General features: G+C 34.5%; 1 protein-coding gene across 1 annotated transcript in view; it reads right to left on the bottom strand.

The window, feature by feature from the left end:
- RPGRIP1L (RPGRIP1 like) overlaps positions 1 to 20,748 on the bottom strand; it is a 46,866-nt gene that overhangs the window by 9,441 nt on the left and 16,677 nt on the right. The window contains 5 exon segments of the mRNA XM_027878995.1: positions 5,077 to 5,257; positions 12,788 to 12,806; positions 12,808 to 12,913; positions 14,006 to 14,183; positions 16,384 to 16,510. Coding sequence (XP_027734796.1) covers positions 5,077 to 5,257; positions 12,788 to 12,806; positions 12,808 to 12,913; positions 14,006 to 14,183; positions 16,384 to 16,510 — 611 coding nt within the window.

Genomic DNA, 20,748 nt, shown 5'->3' with positions numbered 1-20,748 from the left:
TTATTGCTTTGTATTTGAAGTGATTTGCTGCGTTTTCTTCCACTGAGGAAGCTAGTGATAATGATAATGTATGGCAGAGTGCTTGTCCTTTTTGACAGCCTCAGTAATTTAATCCCCCTTTCCTGCCACAATATTTCAATAAGAGAAACCTCTAGACCAATGGACTGGAGAAAATCCACAGCCTGGGGAGTGTGTGCGAGCGCTCTGAAAGCCTCTCATTGTTTTAATTTAAAATACAAACACAAGGATCAGCTTTTAATTTTTGGACTATTAAGATGACCCACAGTGAAAGTTAGCCTTGGTTTGGAAAACATACTAAAAGAATGAGAAACATGGTTTTAAGAAATTCTTCAAGAAGTTTTGGGGCATCTTATATTAAGAAAGTAGCAGATTTCTTGCAAATGGTATCAGTCTGCAAGTATCAATACACTACAGTGAAAGGGTTTAAAAACTGAAATAGCGTTGAATTAATTTTAATCTTTTTTTAAAGAAAGAAATGTAAATGAAAAAGTTTTGATAGGACAAAACTAGAATCAATATAACCCTCTAAGAATCAAACATAGCTCTTCATTTGTTTTCATTTGTTTTTGAGGGGAGGAGGTGTAGTTAGAAATTTGTCTGTCATTAAATTCCAACATTTGTCATATTCCCTCTCTTCTAGTTACTTCTCACTGTACCCCCGAGATTTTTGTCACTCTCCACATCACATTAAGGTTTCCTTTTCCTGTGCACTGAGAGAAATCTTTAATGTATTTCACTGTCCAAAATAAACTTATTTGTATAAAAAGAAAGTACCAATTCTACCAAGGAGCTGAGTATTGGAATGCAGCAGCATGAGCAGACATAAAGAAGGCCTCAACTCCTTGCAGAGGGATTCACTGAAGGACATATCTCTATTTCTCACCTTTCAGAGCTATTGCTTTTCCAGTTTTCTCCAAAGCTGCTCCTCGGCTCTTGGCCATCAGAACTGCTCCTAGGAATGGGTTACTATCAGAAAACAGCCAGTCCAGTTGCTGAGTCATTCAGTCAAAGGAATCTGCAATTTGCCACCTTTTTCTTTACTAACAGAAAGCAAAGCATTGGTGTTTTACCTTTGAATCCTTAGTTTCCACCTCACAATTTCTTTCTTAGGTTAAAAGAAGCTGTTATTGTCATCTGCTATTCTTCTGGACATGTGGATGACTTTCCACATGTGCTGCTCTCATGGCCAAGTGCTCCTGGGGCCACCACAGGAAGCGATGGGGAGGCAGCAGGGAGACAGATGGACAGCCAGAGAACTTCAAAGGAAATGCCACATCAACAGATTCTTCCCTTTCCCAGAAGCATTCCAAATGGAATTTCCTAAGTTTACTAATTCTGTATCTAAAACAATTTTAAATGGAAATTATTTACAAATCCAAAGAGTTCAAATTCATTTCACTCAATGGAAAAATTCAGACTTGTACGTAACACATTAGGCACAAGAACTCCATTCAAGTCTGGGGAAAATGATTAACCATAGTGAAAATACATTTTTAGATCCTGATGAATAACATGCTTTCATATCACCTAGAGTACTGCCTGAACTTAGAATCACAACATAGCTCCAAGGCATGGAACATCTTGTGTTTCTATCCAATTAATTGCAAAAATAATTCAAAATTAACTTGTGACAGTTTGCATCTGAGATTATAAAGTTACTCCTAAAGTACTAAAAGGTGAAGATTACATTGACCCTGGAAACTTGTCAGAAATCTTTGCAATTCAAAACTTTAACACAGCTGTTCTGTTATATTTTTTTCATAGTTCACATTCTATAAAACAGCTCTGTGATGAAGCAGTTTCATCACAGTGAAGAAAAAGATGTTTCACAATGTGGAGCTTTAATGGAAAAAAGGAATAAACACACAGAAATATAACGTTTTCTGATGCAAAGCCTTAACATTTGAGTTATACTGAAGAATCCACCTCTTCAGAAGTTTATTTTTAATAAAAAATACACCCCATCGTCTTCCCCTCACCTCGCGTTCTTTTGGTCTACTTGCACTTCAAGTTATTCAAAGAGCCACCCCATTCACTTAAGAGAGAAAAGCTGTCAAGAAAAGAAAGCTTTCCAATTAAATTTCAAATAAATTCTTTGCAGAAGTTCATAGGTCTTTCTTCTACTTCCATTGCCTGTTCTCTGTAACTACTCTATACAGTGATAAGAACACACTTCAGCCTTCTATCAGTCTTGTTTTCTAGTAATTTTCTTGCCATCTCAGCATTTTCACATTTAAGTCTTTTTATTGAATAAAATAAGAACGTTTTTTATTAGCAGCATTTATGAACTAACCATAGCTTCATCATTTAATTAATTGTGGCCCTGACAAGAAAAATGTTTATTTTACTGAAATTAACAGTCAAGCATCAATAGATGCATTTATATGTGTGGGAGACTGGGCTTTGTTTGCTCAGACTAACATGTTTCCTTATGATTTTCTGAATGTGAAACTGCCACTACTTTAAAGACTATATGGTGACTTGATTGGAAAATTTCTGGCACACAATTTTAAACTGAATTGAAAAGTTTAAATATCAGTTAATTGCCTAATGTGATAACTAACACCATTTAACATCAACACAACACTGTGCCAAAACAAATCCCAGCCAAAACAAACACACAGCTCCTCAGTCAGTGTGGTCAGCAGTAGATACAACACTTTATGTCACGGGAAATCAAGGGGTCTGCAGTGCAATCCCACAGTGCATAAACTTCCCCATTCAAGTTGCTGTTCCAAGACCTTGGAAGAAAGAAAATGAACTTCTAACCATTCATAGTGAAAAAGTCACAGTAGAAAAATCCCAGTTTATGTCACATTACATGCTTGAACCACCTGTGAAAACGGGAATTTGTGGGGTCCTGTATGTCCAGATCAATGGAGCTTTATTATATTGTTTCTCAACGAGATTTCCTGTATCTTCTGGTATCTCACAGGTCAGGCAACAACAGCAAAGAACGTGCAAAAGGCATGGAAAAACTTAAAATGTTTTTTAAGCAGTGAATCTCACAGAGCCTTCTGTATCAGCTAAGATGATTTGAAAACAGTCAAGCTGTTCCAGTTATAGATAATATAAAATGCTTTTTTATTATATAAGAATTAGTGATTTTTTAGATTACTTATAGACTTACTCTGATTTTCTCCATGCAGAAGTCTAAAAGACTATTAGGTTCCTTCTAAGCTCAAAGTAAATTTCTTTCTACCCATGCAAATCTCATTTTTATTAAAGAAAATATTCAATTAACCTCAAATATTCAGCATACTCAAATCTAATTAGACATGAATAAGAGATGCAGCAAAGCTATAGTAAACACACATGCAGATTTCATTACTATTATCTTACTGGCTTCTCAACTGGCTTTATCAAAAAGCAGACTCATTAGTTTTTTTTCTCCCGTGTATGCAAAGCTAATCTTGAGCAGAAATTAGATGACCAATCATCCAAGCAAACCTCTGCAAATAACAACCCTATTAGTATTACGCTGCAGAATACAATCCTGAAGCAATTAAGACCAAAAAACACTTCTTGATAGTGATTTGTTAGGATATTTGGAAGTTTAAACAGTTCTGTAATTGATACTTAAGCAGCAAACAGAAATCTCGAAGTTATGAAGCCAGGTTATGATTAACAGAAATAATACAATACAGCACTTTGGAAAGCCTTTTGAGTCACAGTCTCTACAATACAATAGCACAACATTATTTTCATATAAGGCAGCTTGAAATGTACTGAAATTTCATAATTGTCTGAAAAATCTGAAATCTTATTCTGTATTCATCATAACTTTGCTGTATTTTGCTAGTTTAACTTTGCAGAGTAAATACGTAGAAAACTAATGCTATGCTTACACCACTGATTATTATAACCAAAGAAATTAGAATTCAAGATGCAAGAGAAATCAAAAGCATTAAAAAGCTTTTATTTGCTTATGTTATTATTTCAATGAGGTTTTAAAACAATTATTTCAGCTGTCTGCATACCTAGAACTTTTAGAAGTGTTTACAGAAGCCAGTAAGATAAATACTGTTCAGATCATAAAAAGCTATAATTTATGTAATGTCTTATTTACTCCATGATGCCAGAAATCCCATTCATTGGAATGGGAGCAGCCTCAGCAAATGAAAGACATTGCAGCACTATTAATTTTTGTGGGTTTGTTTTTCTTCCCTAAAACCTTATAAAGACCACCATCCTCAGACTCACCAAAGTTAATATTTGTGCCCGCTCCTCTACTGTCCCTCTCAAACGGGCAGTTCCACTACAGCAACAGTTGATGATCATTGTCTATGAGGGATTTCAGTCTTCAACTACAGGATAATCCAATAGTTTATAAGTATTGGGAGGATCTAAACGAGGGAATTCTTTGGCAAGTCACATTCTCAAATCAGGTTTATAGATGGTACCAGTTTTAAAGATCTATGACACCACTTTTGCAAAGCCACTTTTACAAAATTATTTTTAAAAGAATGTTTAAATTGAAAGTCTGGCAATTGGTTTGTCACAAATAGCAAACTGATTCACCTGCTGCAGGACACTCTCTGATAAAAGTCCAAGACAACTTGAAGCACTCAGACTGAATCTTAAATGAAACAGACTTTAACAGAAAAAAAAGTCAGTCAATAATTGAAATACTATGAAATAGCACGGAAAATATTATGTTTTCTTATTACAGACATTCTTATATGTAACATGCTCTATTAAATATGGATAAATATGGATAATTTCCCATTTTAAAAAGTTCTTATTAGAAGAACAGTGAGTATTTGCAAGTGGTGATCAAGTCCAATTACAAATTTTCTCTTTCCAATGGTATTTTAGTTGTACGTGGTTGATAGGATGTTTTTCTTTTGTTGTATCATGTACCAATAGAAAAATTAGTTCATGATGCTCTTTTAAAAAGAATGCATATATTTTAGTTACGTACAACCTAATTTTAAAATGTAAGTGCTCCCAGCATATTTAAATTTATTGTAATGTTACCATTTCTTCCACAAGCCTACTTTACTATTTCATTTTATACTTAACAATTGCATCCTTACCTCATTTCTTAAAAACCATCACTACATCAGTGACTCCTCTGATTACCTGTTGGTTTGGGGAGTGACAGTGGGGTGTCCTCTGCAAGGAGATCATTTCATCTGCATTCCAAACACAGCTGCTGGATTGTTTCACCTGAAGTGATTCGTAACTTGGCATGACCAAGTGATGTAATCTTAATCCAGATCTTTTCGACTTCCTATTTAAAAACTAAACACTGACATAATACAAATTATTTTTGTGTTTCTTGAAGCGTTAACACAAAACAAACCTACACCTCTGTAAGTCACAGGCTGCTTTGTACGATTAACACTGATTGATTGATTTTGACATAGACACAATCAGAATGTAAAGCCCCAGGGTTTGCAATTAAGAATATTTTTGCAATAGCTACTGATATATATTCAGTGTTTAAAATATTTTTGCAATAGTCATAGTCTGCTTGGGAAGACTAGGTTAAAGTTATCTTCATGCACAAATGCTGTCTGAACCACTAATTTTAGTTGCCATTATTTTTAGCTACACAGCAAAACGGTCCTGTAACTGCTTGAAATATTAGTTACCAAAGTTTTCCAAATGAAAGAGAATTCTTAGTGCCTCTTGCAGACTATACCATGAACAGTTAAATAAAAATCCATCAAGTCACAAAATATCCAGGCACATAGAGTAACACTGTATTTACATGGAATTCAAATTCATACACTGAACCTGCCTATTTAAATCAAACATACCTTTAGAAGTTAAAATTAGCAATAGGATAATAAAAGTAATACCCCAATTGTTCTTCACCAGAGCCTTTTGTTGTTATCTTTAACCAAAATCACATTTTTCTCTCCCTTGTAAAATTGTTTCATTGTGTTTGGCAAGGTCTGTAGTATTGTGTACAGATAAATTGTAATAAGCTTTATGTATTTAAGTGTGAATGGCAGACTCAACAGAAAGAGTCTCAAGTATTTCCTTAGATAACTCTGCAATTTGAAGAAAGAAAAGCCACTATGGGTTCCACATTGGAGTACGTAGGCGAGCACTGAAAGATGACATTCTTCAAAGAGCAAACAGAACACGTTGGAGTACAGAGATGTCAAAAATATTTTTTTTTCACTTCTTTCATTTCTTTTCAAGTTCATAACTTTATTGAAAATATTTCCCCTATATGGAAATATTTTGACAATTTTTGATTGTAAACTTAAATCACTTGAAGTACTAAATTGTATTCAAAAGATTAGCTTTCTAGATTCAGTGTTTGAACTGCAAGTCAATATTCTTAATTAATTATGGAGATAGCTTACATTTTTCCAAGCAAATTACGTAATTAATCAAACTGAAAAGGAGGTGTATCCTATTGTAAAAATATCCATCATATAGAACAATTTCCATTGCTGTCAAGTCCTTTCAATATTTGATGAAGTAATTTTACCCCCTCTTTTCAGAAGACATTTCCTTTCATTATGTATCCTAAGACACTTTAACTAAAAACCCAAATCTGAATATTTCAATAAGGTTGTTTTATTATTCAGTAGATTCATGGAAATTTTACTAGGATGACAGAAAAAATTCCACACCATTCTGTCTCCACTAATACAGGTACATGGCTTCAGCTGGCAATATTACTGGGATTAGCATAGAATGATGAAATATTTAAAGGAATTTTTTTTTCTAAAATCTAATAAATCAAATGACTGCCAAATGTCATTAAAGTGATGGTCTCTGACTTGAATATGCTTTTCATATTCAAATTTGAAAAGAAAGAGATGAAAGCCTGGAAAGGTTACTCAGTTTCAACTAATAACCTCAAGCACTCTACATTCACATGCATAAAAAATGAAATTGGCTCTATTGTCTAATTTTACTTCAGAAACAACTCTTTTCTTCTTGCACTGAACAGATGTATTAGCATCTGTATTTAAAGGGATATGCTGAGTGGTTTTGTTCGCCCCAAAGTATTTAGCAGCTATGTCAGACTAGTTTGTACACAGACAGTAGCTTATGAATCAAGTCCAAATACAATATCCTGTATTATAAAGTATCCCTTTTACATATTTTAAAATTTGTTTGACATATTTAACACTTGTAATTGCATACAGTAGGCAAAGAATATTACATTTTTTCAAGGCTAATGGGGTAAATCCAGGTATTCCGCTTTCTAACTTATAAGGAAGCAAATGACTGAGCCATACTATTAGAAAATTGGAGAAAAAAAAATTAATTTGGAGCTTAATAGTCAAGACTATTTTGAGTTTTATTAATGTTAAATGTGAATATAGCACAATCAAAGTCTGATTAAAAAAGGTATTTACAAATAAAAAAATATAGAACTGCTTAAGAACAGCATAGCTAGCATGTCATATTTCACCACTAATACAAAACCATATTATGTAGCCATGCTGAAAATACATATAGCATCCAACACATGATAGGAATTAATTTTTAAACCATTTATTTTTCTGTGATGCAGAGTGAAATAGGTTCTTTAAATCTTTTCCTAAGTTTTTTTTTAAGCCTTGGTCTCATTTATTAGGTACTATTCAAGTGAACAATGGAGAGTTTGTCAATTACTGCCCACAAATCATTCTACTTTAATGGGAATAAAATGAGTCTTTACATTTAGAATTTAAAACAAGATATAATAAAAAATTTCTTCTAAGAGAGAGAATGGGCACATTTTAAAATAAAGACTATTAAATGCTTTCAAGGAATCTGAGAAACTGGATCGGTGCTTTCATTTCAGGTAAGGAAAACAAAACATGGGCAAGATACTTGGTCTATGTCATAATTCTTTCTTGACCATTTAATACCAATGCTGTAATTAATGCTACCCAGAGATTTGGAAGAATGAACTCCAACAAGCTTCAGGATCTGGGTAAGTACTAAATGCATTGGACATTTTGTACAAAATTTACATTGCAACTTTTCTGATCTTTCTGAGATTAAAAAACCCTTTCGTTAATTCAACAGTCAGTCCTGACTGCCACCTTCAAGAAGCTGTATATTCCATATTCTGATTTCCTTTTTGGTCACACTAAAAGGCTATGACTTGGATGTGAACAGTAAAATTCCAACTGACTCAAATGGTACACAATAGTATCCCACAGAAATAAGTGCTTTCTGCACAGAACAACGGAGTTGAAAATACTTTTCTTATAGGAACAATGTTCCTATTTTTTACATCCACAGTTTTAACTAATATATGGCCCCTGAAAAACTCAAAATAAAGGGAACTTCTAAATTGTAAGACCAACTTGAATCCTATCTTGAAAAACACTCAAAAGTATGTACACTTTACTCCTTAACAATTTCTATATTTATTTCCACTTATTTTCTTCCATTTCAGGCAGAGAGCATGTAAAATAAACTACAAGGTATTCTCTAACAACCACAATTAATCATCAATTTACTATCGACACTTCAACGATTACCGATATTACTTGATTGACAAATGTATTTATTCAATGACAAGTCCTCCTCTTCCTCATGAATTGCTAAATTCTTGTGATCATCATATTAACAAGGTCAGAACAGAGCCACAAAGGAATGCTATCACAGGAATGTCAATGGAACTCAAGTGTTCAGAGACACAAACATTTTTCATTAAGTAATTATGATTAACAGGCAACACAGAATCACATACACATAAAAATACATATTACAAAAAATTATTCTAGTTCTGTATGCAGTGACTTTTCACGTTAGGAACAGCATTTTCTACTTTTACCTTTTCCCCACAATGGTGTAGATGTGAGAACAGAAAGAGGGATGTGGAAATGCTCCCTGTTCCTTCTCCAAGTGGATGGGACTTCCTACAGTGCATGCACTTTGGACTCTCCCTAAGACCTGCGGCAAAGAGATGCCTCCTTGTTGAACAGCTCTTCTGGAGGTGAATCTACAGTGAAGGAGGGAAAGGCACATGTAATGTTTCCCTGCACACTGTCTTGCCATGTGCCAGGAGGAGAACACAATGGCCCAAGGTCAGCACCATAATAAGGTTTCATGCAACCCCCTCAGCTCTGCCTAGAGTTAAGAACACACTGAACTAAAAAAATCTATTTGTGACAAAGTATAGAACTCTGGTTGCTGCCATTTTATCCAGCACAGAGCCCAAATTCCTCATTTTTTGAGTGCATCCGTAGTGGAAGAAATATATCAAATTGCACATTTTTAATATAACTATTCTTTTTATTCAGAGTTTTATTATTTAATATTTTATAATGTATCCCTCCCTCATCATGACAGTATTGCGTAGGGACCATACAGACATTCAAAAACTAATAGAATTTGATTCTCAGAATACCCAGTGTGAAAAAATTATGCTTGGTAATATAGATAACACAACCAATCAAAATTAAAATTTAATTTCAAATGCTATCTTTTTTTTTTTTTAGACATCCAGTCAGAAAAATACTCCTTTCTACTTTAAAGTCACCATAATCAACTTCCATGTCGATAGGCTCTTATAAACAGTATCTCCAGCAAGCAACTAAGGGGCATTCTTATTCATGACCACAAAAAAATTACCAGCAGGGTTAAAAATTACTCTTGCTGATGCTTTTCCCATGGGCCCATGTATTCAGCCTCAAATCTGACTTTCTACTTAATTTCATATTCTAACTAATCAGTATTATTTGTTACCTAAAAAATAATGGGTTACCTAATGACTTAAGATTTGTTAGTTTTCAATAATTTTAAAAGCTGATGTTTGGGGTTTTTGGTATTACTTCACCCTCTTATTCCATTTCTTCCTTCATGAAGAATGACTTTCAGTACATGCTTCCAATTACGACTTCAAAGTATATTTGACAGGGGGTAGATGGAAGTTGTAAATCCATCATTTCAGCATAGTGCCTACTCAAACTTCAGTCATCTCAAACTTTATCATGGCAAAAGACAACTTATGTATTGTCTGGATTCTTTAAACTTTCTCTCTTTTACTTTAGTTCCTGGACTATAGTGACCATAACACAAACAATCACCTCAGTGATGGAGAATGGCAAATGCTCCTTTGTAATCTTAGACCCACTAGTATTCTTTGAAAGTACTAACTATAAAGTTTTAATAAGTTACTTGTACCTTATTGTGATAAGATGGTTCTGTTTTATTAAATATGCTGGTGCAGTACTTCCCCAGGTTCTTACAGAAGAAAGGACAGGACTAGGAGGATACAAAGGATTATTATTTCTGGCCCAGCAGAATCAAGCCAACTCAGTAACACGAGGTAATACTAAACCCCTAAAATTTTAGTTCTCTAAATTCTGACTAGATATTCACAAAATAAGCCAGTTTGAGGAAAACATTGAACACTCAACAATCTCCCTGAAGTACACCAAAGGCACTCAAGTCCTTCAGAAAATTAGTGTAAAGAGAAATCAAGTCAGCTAAAATTTAAAACTGCAATACAATGTCCAAATAATTTTCCTTTTTTCAGTGAATACAGATATCACATAGGAGGAAATGCGCTAGTCAAGCAGTTGTACAAAAAAAGCATAATAAAAAGTATCTATTGCTTTGGTGTATATAGGTTTTATGTTTTACATCTTCTCACATTTGCACAAACATGCTTCATTCACCAGGAGAACCGTGAGCAACTGGTATTGCTTTTTAATGGTGTTTAAGAGGGATTTTCATGTCAAAACTAATTAGACCTTGAGATCTTAATTTAGAGGTACAGGTAAATGACAGTTATCAAAAACCTGCTATTAGAGCAAGAGAATGCACTCACAGTATCTGCAACAAAAAAGACAGACCTATAGAAAATAACAGAACCAGCACTGAATAAATTGGCTTTGCCAGTAATTAGCTTATGGCACATTTTAAGACAACTTGGAAGCTGACAGCAGTAAATTTTATTGTGATAACTGAAAGCTGTATAATCTCCTGTAAGGATACAGTGTAGACATGGGGGTGAATGGGAGGAGGGGTTGGAATTTTTTTTTTAATATTTTTTTTTTAATATAAAGACCATGCCAAAGAAAATGCAAATTCCCAGTTTTGATGTCTATTTTGAGGATCTGAAACAAGGCTTTTAATCAATGTATTATACATCAAATTGATAATGTTAACTTCTGATTATTCAAATGTATGAAATATTCATAGAGAACTGTCCAAACTTTTACATTTCTCAGACTTCTTTTCTCTATTAATTATCATGCCTGGAAGCTTTTTAGTAAAAGCAGCAGCCATCAGCCTGACTGAACCTGACAAGCTAGCAAGGCCCAATTACACTGGCACTCTGTGGCACTTTGATGTACTGGAAACGAAAAGAGATAGGGGCAAATTGTATAGCACACTATGTTAATGACTTGATTTAATCCAGCCACTAAACTTTATGTAGCCTGTTAAAAAAGATGCTAACACTAATTATGCCACTTTGGAAAGGAAAGAAGGGGACAAGCATTTCATACCGACAAAGTGAAGCTCATAAATGTTGTAAATGAAATGAAACAAAATGAAGTAATCTATGATTAATCATACATCATAGACAAGAAGAAAAGAGAAAGAAGCAAGTGGTACAGCTAAGTACTGGAAAATCTGTTAGATACCCTTTATGATCAACATATCTAAGAAATAACCATGAACTGTCTAATTTGCAACATGCAAAAAAACCCCAGTATGATCTTAAATGGCTTAAACAGTTTGGCATACAACTCAGATTTATAGGATAATTAGCATAACGATCTCTAAAAATCACAAGTCTTATTTACAGTGTTTGATTACCAGCAGGATATTTATCTCAAAAGATAAAAGGCAGTGATTTTTAATCTTGAAAAAATACAAACTCAATAACAATTTTGACATGCTGTATTCTATAATTAACCCAAGAATTCAAATAAACCAAGGCATATTTTGAAAATCCAATTTGTATCAAACATGTTGTCTTAATAGTTTATAGCTTTTATTGTTTTATCTACCCTTTGTGAACATGCACTTTGTTACCAGAGGAGGAGATCAATGCAGAGAGGTAGAAATTGATGAACCTGAAATGAATCTACATACAAAAATCTCTCAGAAGTGTTCTAAAATACCTGTGATAAAATAAAATACAGGATGACTACAGAAGTATAGAACAATTTATTATAGTTTGACTTACTAGTGATGAGCAGCAGTCATTTTAGTTCTCAAAATTACAGGTGAAAATTTTTTAAACAATGCCATTCTTTCTTCCAAAGTACCTTTTGTATCTCTCTGAAGAATATACAGGCGATAGCATTACTGAATCCCTTCTACAGCTTAAAAAAGAAGGAGTAATATTTCCCACACAAAGAGTTGCTTCTTGTTGTTAGTTGCTTTGTAAGATGTCTCACGCCTTGAAAAAAAACATTTAAAAAAATCAAACTAGCTCTAGGATATCACATTGCAGAGCATTAAAAACCGTGAAGACTGATAGGATCTAACAGTACACCTCTGGTCTCTGAAAAGAAGGCTAAGACAGATGAGAAAAGTATTAACTGTTAGAGGTACTATCATCAATTTTAAGTACTGGGTTTGTATTTTTTAAGACAGTTCAGTCAATGTTAGATCTAAAAGTATGAAATACCTTATTTTTTCTTTTTTTTTTTTTTTAGAGAACTATCCTACTGTTCAAAGTAAATTTTCCAAATTTGTATTATACTATTTTGTATATATGACTTCATGCTAATTAACTGCTGGTTTTAAGAGTAAGGGGACATAATTACGATACAAACAGTTATAAAAAAAGAAGTACAACTGAAGTGACTGGAGACTGTGCATGTCTTGCCAAATAATTACCATGATCACTGACTCAGCTGTTTAATAATCAGGGATACTGGACTTGAAATAATACCATCATTGCTGTCAGTTTTTATTGATTCAACAGCATCCTCATCTTGTCTACCATCTTGATCTGAAAAAGAAACATTAAAAGAATCAATGTAGTCAATCTCCCCCCATATTGTTGTCCATCTGAGACTTGTTGAGGAACCTGATAACAATATATTTGCTTTTCTAATAAATGAAGAATAAGTGCCAGGTAAATCTTATCTTCCTGCAGAAGATTAACACTACAAATCAATGACCTTTTGAGTCATCTAAACTGTATTTGTTTTTGTTAAAAAAAAAAAAAAAAAGGCGTTTCCCAGATGAAAGTTAAGGATTGGAATGATCTAAGTCCTGTGATGAGCTGAGGTATGAACAACTGTTAGTTTTACATAAGAACATGGCCTGAGTTTTCCTCTGATTAACACCATGCACATGTAGAGAAGAATGTATCCTTTTTTTAAATAAAAAAGTAGTTCTGTATGCAGGTGGATTATTTTCTAGAGCATTCAGGGTTTTTTCTCTAAAGCAAATTACTTATAAGCACAACAGGGATTCAGCATCATGTTTTTCCAATTTTTCTAATGAATTCTTATGCAGAAGCTGCAAACAAATGAACACACAATTTTAGCTTGTGCATTTACTTGGTATTGTGGACTTAGTTTATTTCAATGATAAACAGTTTAAGCTCAGAGGTGGAACAGGATGACCCAGCTTTTATAATCTTTAAATAAATCTGCCTCTAACAACTTTATGTCACAAATATGATAAGACACACTACCCCTCTCATTGTCTGAAAGGATTTCTGATATCAGCATTGGCTGTTATCTGCAGACAAAAGGAGCATATTCATTAAAATAGTCTTTAGAACAGCATAGTTCTATGGGAGAATATAAAGACATTTAAAATAGAAGCCAGGTTTCCTTTAATATTTTATGAATCTAGGTCAGATACCAGATTTTTGCATTCAATTACAATACAGTTTCCATTTGGGAAGAAAATAACACCACCATATCCACCACCCAGCTTCAGCTATAAAGTACACCAGAATATAATTTCTGTCATGAAGCTTCTCATAATGAGGCAGCTCCCACTGCTAGTAAGAAATGCTTAAGAAAATGGAAAGAGACAGAGATTTATTAAGAAAATACAGTTACTTATTCATAAAAATGAATTCTACCTTCTGGTTCCAATTCTTCAGTTATTTTTGTCTCGTCTCCAGAAGTAATTGATGTTTGGTCAGCTAACTGCTCCTCTGACAGATGTGAGAGCTCCTCTTTCTCCTGTTGAATTTCTTCAGCCATCTCCTCCACCTTATCATCTGCTACCCTTTCTTGTTTAACCTCCCGTGCCACACGCTACATAAAAAGATAAACTTTCAGTCTTTATAACATCCCTTCAATAGTAAAAGTTACTGAAGTTCAGAACTTGAAGAGTTATGGCCCACATTCATTATACATAGCCTTTAAACAATGGTATTGCTTATGCAGCACAGGAAACAATGAGAAGTTGTCAACTGCAGTAACAAATAATTGATACAGTAAAAAGAAATTCTCTAACGATGTGTATTTGTGAAAACATAACTATTATAATCATTTGGTACCTGTCAACATATATACAGCCTCTTAGATTTCCAGATTCATTTATATTTCAGCTCTTTCACTTCTACAAGACTCAGTTAAAAAACAAAACAAAACCCAAACAAACCCACTCCACCAGCACATTATTGTTAACAATTTCATAACTTAAATTATACAGTACTTTCTGTTTCAAAAGCAAACTACTATCATATAAAAAAGAATCAGCCTTGCTACAACAGTATAAACATGCTATCTAAGGTAATATAACTTTCGTGCATAACTTACTCTAAAGTAATCTTATTATCTTCTTTACCTTTGAGTTCATTTACATTATCATAGCTCATCAATGGATACACCTTACAGGGTTATGTCCAGGATGGAAACTTATGATGACTGAATTAAGTCATCTTAAATCCCATTGAGCTCTCCTGGACTGTAGGAGCTGTGTTTGGTCACCTCCCCCTGCCTGGGACGCCTCTCAAGGCTCACAAACACTCAAACCTGAGATACATGACATCACTGACAACGAGGCCTGGGCTGATACCACCTCCCCCCTGCCCCACCATCCTCACATTCATCAAGGTGCAACCCTTGCTTGTTAGGAAACACAAAGGGATTTATGTGATTAATTCACTGAACCCCTGGTAGGTACCTTTTAGGTTGACAGGTATCTGTACACATGCAGAAATAGCTGCACACATCACTTCACCTGTGTTCACGTGAATTGATTAAAGTATGAATGTTACTCTGTCAAATCTATGGTTAAGTCACTGTTTATAACTGTAGTGAGCCCTATGGAATCACTCTGTAAATATTAAAATACTCAGTGTTTAAGTGTTTCTTGCACCCTTATTTTTGCATCCATACCTTGGCACCCTTATCCCCCTTTGCATTTCTGGCTTCAGTGTAAATCATTCCATATTGCTTCTAATTTGATCTTCCTTTGTACGTTTCACCATCAAACTCCGTAAAGTTGTATTTTCACAAATTCATATTAAACTCTGCTTTTGCCAAAACCTTTGACAGTGTTTCTTTAAGTGGCCAAACCACATGTTCACAATACATGTTTAGCTATATTCCAAAGTTATCCCGTTTCCTCATCATTTCCCTCTGCTATATAATGGTAATTTATAGATGGAGGGCAAAATAAACTCCATCCAATAAATAAAAGCCCAAGAAAAGATCGGACAATGCTCTCAGACTCATGGTGTGACTCTTGGGGTGTTCTACATAGGGTCAGGAGTTGGGTCCCTTCCAGCTCTGGATATTCTATGATTCTATACTGTGTGGGTGACCACACACTGCAACAGGTTGCCCAGAGAGGCTGTGGAGTCTCGCTCACTGAAAATATTCCAGAACTGTCTGGACACAATCCTGTGCCATGTGCTCTAGGATGACCCTGCTTGAGCAGGGAGGCTGGACCAGATGATCCCTCTGTTGTCCCTTCCAATCCAAACCATTCTGGGATTCCGTGAATATTTCTGCAATAACCTTTGGGGAACAGAAGTGACAGGAGGGTCCTGCCATTCAGTTTTCCCACACAGCTAGACTACTTTTCATGAGGACCCACTCAAACTCTCCATTTTTTTCCCAGTTATAATAACATCAGCACTGATCAGAGCACACTTGGATCGGGGTTGGTGCTGCATGCTGGCTGCTGCTTAGCTTGCTTCCCCTAATCGTCACTGTTTTTCCCTGTACATAAAAAGTAAATAAACAGTAAATATTAACCCAACAGAGGAAGAATAAATACAGCTGAAATTATATGAGCCTCATATAATCTGTATTGGGTCGGTTTTAGTACTTAACATTAGTCACAACTTTAGTGTATTGTAGAAATGTACACTTAAAAGGCAGCATGGAAATCACCACCAACAGAAACTATTGGCCAATTTTCTGGGCAATATTCCTGAACTCCAATAGGACCTCACATTTTGAGAAAACAGTATTTTTTTTCCAGAAATATACCTGCTTCTACTTTGATCTTGTCAAGGATTTCATTGTCTGCTATATCAGATTTGATAGCCATCTCTAGTTTAGCAATTTGCAGTTTCAGCTGCCGTTCCTTTGATTTCCACTGCCGTTCATGGGTCATACAGAAGACACTCCAATAAAACATATGGCATGTGAAAAACTTTCAGAAATCAGCTTCAACAGAAAATAATAAAGAAAAAAGCTTTTAGTGGCACAGAGACCACTGTCATCATGTCTTAGGAATTAAGTAAACACATGCTGGTCTGCTGCTGTTGAAACCAAGGCGCCTTTCTCAGGCTGCGGTTAAAAAACATGAAAGAGTTTGTGGGATGAGCAAAGGAACTGGCCTTAATTTAGAGCTCCAAAGTCAAAAAATTGGCAGCATGCAACATTTGTGGGACTAGAAAAGGAATTCAGATGCATATCCCAGAGTAATCCACAACTCCAAACCTCAGCAACTGACAACTAACAAAACCATTCTTTCCACATACAAAACCTCTTAATGTAGAGAACTGGGATCATCCACCTGATTTCTTTTAAATCTGTGAAACATGCAGAGCCTAAAGTCAGTTGCCTGTTCAAAGAAATGTTGACCACAAAGTGACAACAGTTTTCTCATACTGTAAAACAACAATTCTGATACTGATTAAGAAGCACATTTAAAGTAATCTTTCTCCTACTTTAAGAAATAAAAAACAGAGGTAGGCAAAGAAATTAGAATAACTATTTTGCCTGTAACACATTATTTACTTGTAAACTACCAATCTATGTGCAATAAGAGTTGCATGGACAAAGAGTTAGAACTGCTGAAACCACAATAAAATGCGTAACTCAGATTGAAACAAATTAAATACTTTATATAATTTACGGTATAATTCCCAGTAGGCAAAAAGAAAAAGCAATGCAAAATGAGCTTTCATATAAATTAGACAGTGAGTGCTATAGCCTTCATATTATTATTGCTCTATACTTGCATTTTTGTTTATTGGAAAAATGTCCATCTTAATCAAGCACAAAACAGTTTATTCACTTTTGTACTGTGTGAAAAATCAGAAATTGTAGGTTTCTTTAAAAAAAAAAAGGAATCAGTTCCTCAGCTCTTCCCTTTGGTGAAGCTAATCAGTTAACAAACATTATATTTACATATATAAATGTATTAAAAATTTTCTGACACATGCACTTAAGCAATGATTCTAATTCCTGCAGTAATATATGCTTCACTCTCCTTATATTTTGAAGATAATATGTAGAGAATAGAATGTACTGAACCCACCATCATTCCACAGAACCGCACAGGAACAGGAAACACAGTGTGTTCTCCAATTGCCTAAAGTTTGCTTGGCTCCCATAAGGGGAGCATAAATCTCATCAAAAAAAGAAATACCATCAGTTTTCACACTTCTGAAAACATTTTCAAGTTTCAATGACCACAATTCCTAGTTATATGTGCATTCAGCAGCTTTAGGTACAAATACTTCACATAAAGATGCACCTATAAGTTTCAGTTTTTCAGAAGACCATGGCAGAAAAATCATTAAGAGTTACCATGATGGTAGTTCAGAATGTAGATGTTTAAATGAAGAACATTTTAGACGACAGGTTTTATCCGAGCCTATATAATGCTAATGTTTATGTCAGTTTGAATTGAGTCCTCTTGTGTTGCTTTCTTCCTTTGAATTTTAAGATTACTTTTACTTGAATTCATGTGGAATTTCTTTCATATTTACTGTATTTCATTGGAGTTGGAGCCATCTGTGTAACTATAATGGTCAACCACATCTGGCACCATTTCCTTTGGAGGGAGTTTAAGCATTGCTAGATTTGCATTACAAGGTCATATGAAAACAATTCCTCCAAACCTTTTATCCAATCGAATTGTTTTCTTGGATACTGACTAAATAATAAGAGTCAACTGACAAATTCATACTTGTTCTTTGCAAACTTTTCAGATCCAGTTCTGCAGGCTTGGCTTTGGCAAAATTCCCATCAATGTCAAATAAATTTCCTAAAAATAACATTAGCAAAGAATGGGTTTGTGACTCTTTTCCTCTGTTAAAAAAATGAAAAAAAAAAAGAAAAATAAAATTAATTATCTGGCAACTGCAGACACTGGTCTATCCACTGCTAGCAATGGGTAAGCTGTGGTAAAGTTGCACTGTTCAAATAGACAATCGAAAATGCTGGTCATTAAAAGGTGGTTATAATGAAACAATCCATTTGTCTTTCCAACTTATCATTACAACATTGAATGATTCTTGACCACAACCTCACCTCTTCTGTCCTTCTCTTTGAAATGGTGACTGATTTCAGTTTGTTTTGAAGATGAAGGCATTTTTACTGCTCCTCTTTAAGATGTACATTCAGTTCATCACCTTTGCTAATAAAACGTCATGGAAGGTCTTCAAATTTTTTAGGCTATATAAAAAGGAAGGAAGGAAGGAATATTAAAAAAAAAATTAAATCACACCTAGTAGAATGTTACAACACTCTGTATTCCAGCAGTGGTCTCTCATGGCAGCATTTCACATATATTCTGAATGTGGTCAGCAGGAGACACTCTTGATCCAAGTAACTGAAAGCATCATCCTTTCCACATGGCCAGGAGAAGGTGGCACTCTTGGTGCTCGCATGAACATTAAACCCTCAGTTCAGTCATGATGAAAACAACCAAGAAATACATCTGTTCAGCAATTAAAAGATTTTGCTGTGGTTACAGTGGTTAGACATGCTGACCAAAAAACACTGCAGTAGCAAGCAAAAATGCATGTTGACCACAGTTATGCTAATCACAGAGGTTGCCACAGCTCTGTTAACCCTTAATTGTAGATATATAATTGTTTCATAATCCTAATACACTCAATTCCCTACTACTAGTATTTTAACAAGGGCCTTCTGATTTCTTTTACGTTTTCATTTACTTCAATGGATTATATTTAACCAATTGTAATATTAAATGGAGGATGCTGATAGAACCTCTATTTCTAGAATATTAGTTAATGTTACAGTGCCTACATTCCACAATGCTTTAATAAGGCCTTACTCATTAAGAATTTCAATGTAAATCACATTCAAAGTATGACTTGAAACAAAATAGCCCACAAGCCAATATTCTGTTAATTAAAATGACTGTATGAAAATTTGTGCACAATACATATGTGAGTATAGATCATGTTTAATGATTGTAGACAGAAGACATTTAGCTTCATTTTTTCGATATAATATTCCTACAAAGTATTTAATGAAGAAGTTGAATGTGAATCCTGTAGATTGTTTAGGTTCACTTGCAGTCTGAATATACAAGAAACAAACAAAAACCCCATGAAAAACCAATCACCAACCTGATCTTCAACCTTTCACATGTCATTTCTGAGTAAGGGAAATATTGTGGAGAATAGAAAATATTAGCAATCTTGTTTCAGAGAGTTAATGATGTATATTGCTCAACAATTTTTAACAATCTTCAGTGCTCTTCTTGCTCTGTGCTAGATCTGTGAACTCTTATTGCAGTAACTTTAAAAAATTACAACCTTCAAGAGCATTTTTACAAGTATTTTCATATGTGTCCATATTTTTTTCCTTATCAAAATTAAAAACCCTAAAGTCTGTAACCCTTCCAACTGTCCAAGTGAATTAATCTTTTCATCCATCTCTGTTTCCATTTTTTTCCTGAAGTTCTCTTCCATTTCAATAACTTGTGTCACTCCAACCACAATATAGGAAGAAAAACAAACAAACAAATTAACCACCTTGGCAAAGCTGCCTTTTATAGACTATTTCATCCTCACCTCTTTCCCTAATTTCTAAAAGAGCTGAAGATAAATCCAACAATCATATTTGTTCTACTGAAGTATCTCATTAAAAACACTAAAAACATTCTCCTGAAAAATCTCCTTGCTTCCACTTCATTCTATTCCTTCAGTATCTCTGCTACTCTCCTGAGCATTTTGAATTAGCTTTTCTCATTGCCTTTAAGGGGACTATGACTTCAACCTCACTATTTTTATATTCTTCCAAAACGCAATTTTTTACCTGGATCATGTTCTATATCTGAGTATTTTCCCATTATACCCAAACTGTTCTCTACCCTGCTGCCCTTGGAGCATTCCAAAACTCAGGTCATGACAACAATCGGGAGGACGATTTTAGTTTAATGTTTCTAGTCTGGAATTTTCTTTCTTTGCAAAACATGTCTTGATATTGTTGTCAGTTAGAAGTAACTCTTTTTAAAAAAATGGATCTGTACCTTGTAGAAATACTGCACGACTGAGTATCAACTGTTCTCCACTGCAGTTGTGAAACTGTTGTACCAATAGCTCAAAGGAATTGACCCTCTATAGTATTTTCCCTTGCAGTTCCACAGATTAACATA

Source organism: Empidonax traillii, unplaced genomic scaffold, assembly GCF_003031625.1.
Source record: "Empidonax traillii isolate 1590-97213 ecotype Southwest subspecies unplaced genomic scaffold, ASM303162v1 scaffold49:size1601597, whole genome shotgun sequence".
NCBI lineage: Eukaryota > Metazoa > Chordata > Aves > Passeriformes > Tyrannidae > Empidonax > Empidonax traillii.
This window is presented reverse-complemented; position numbering and strand designations above follow the sequence as displayed.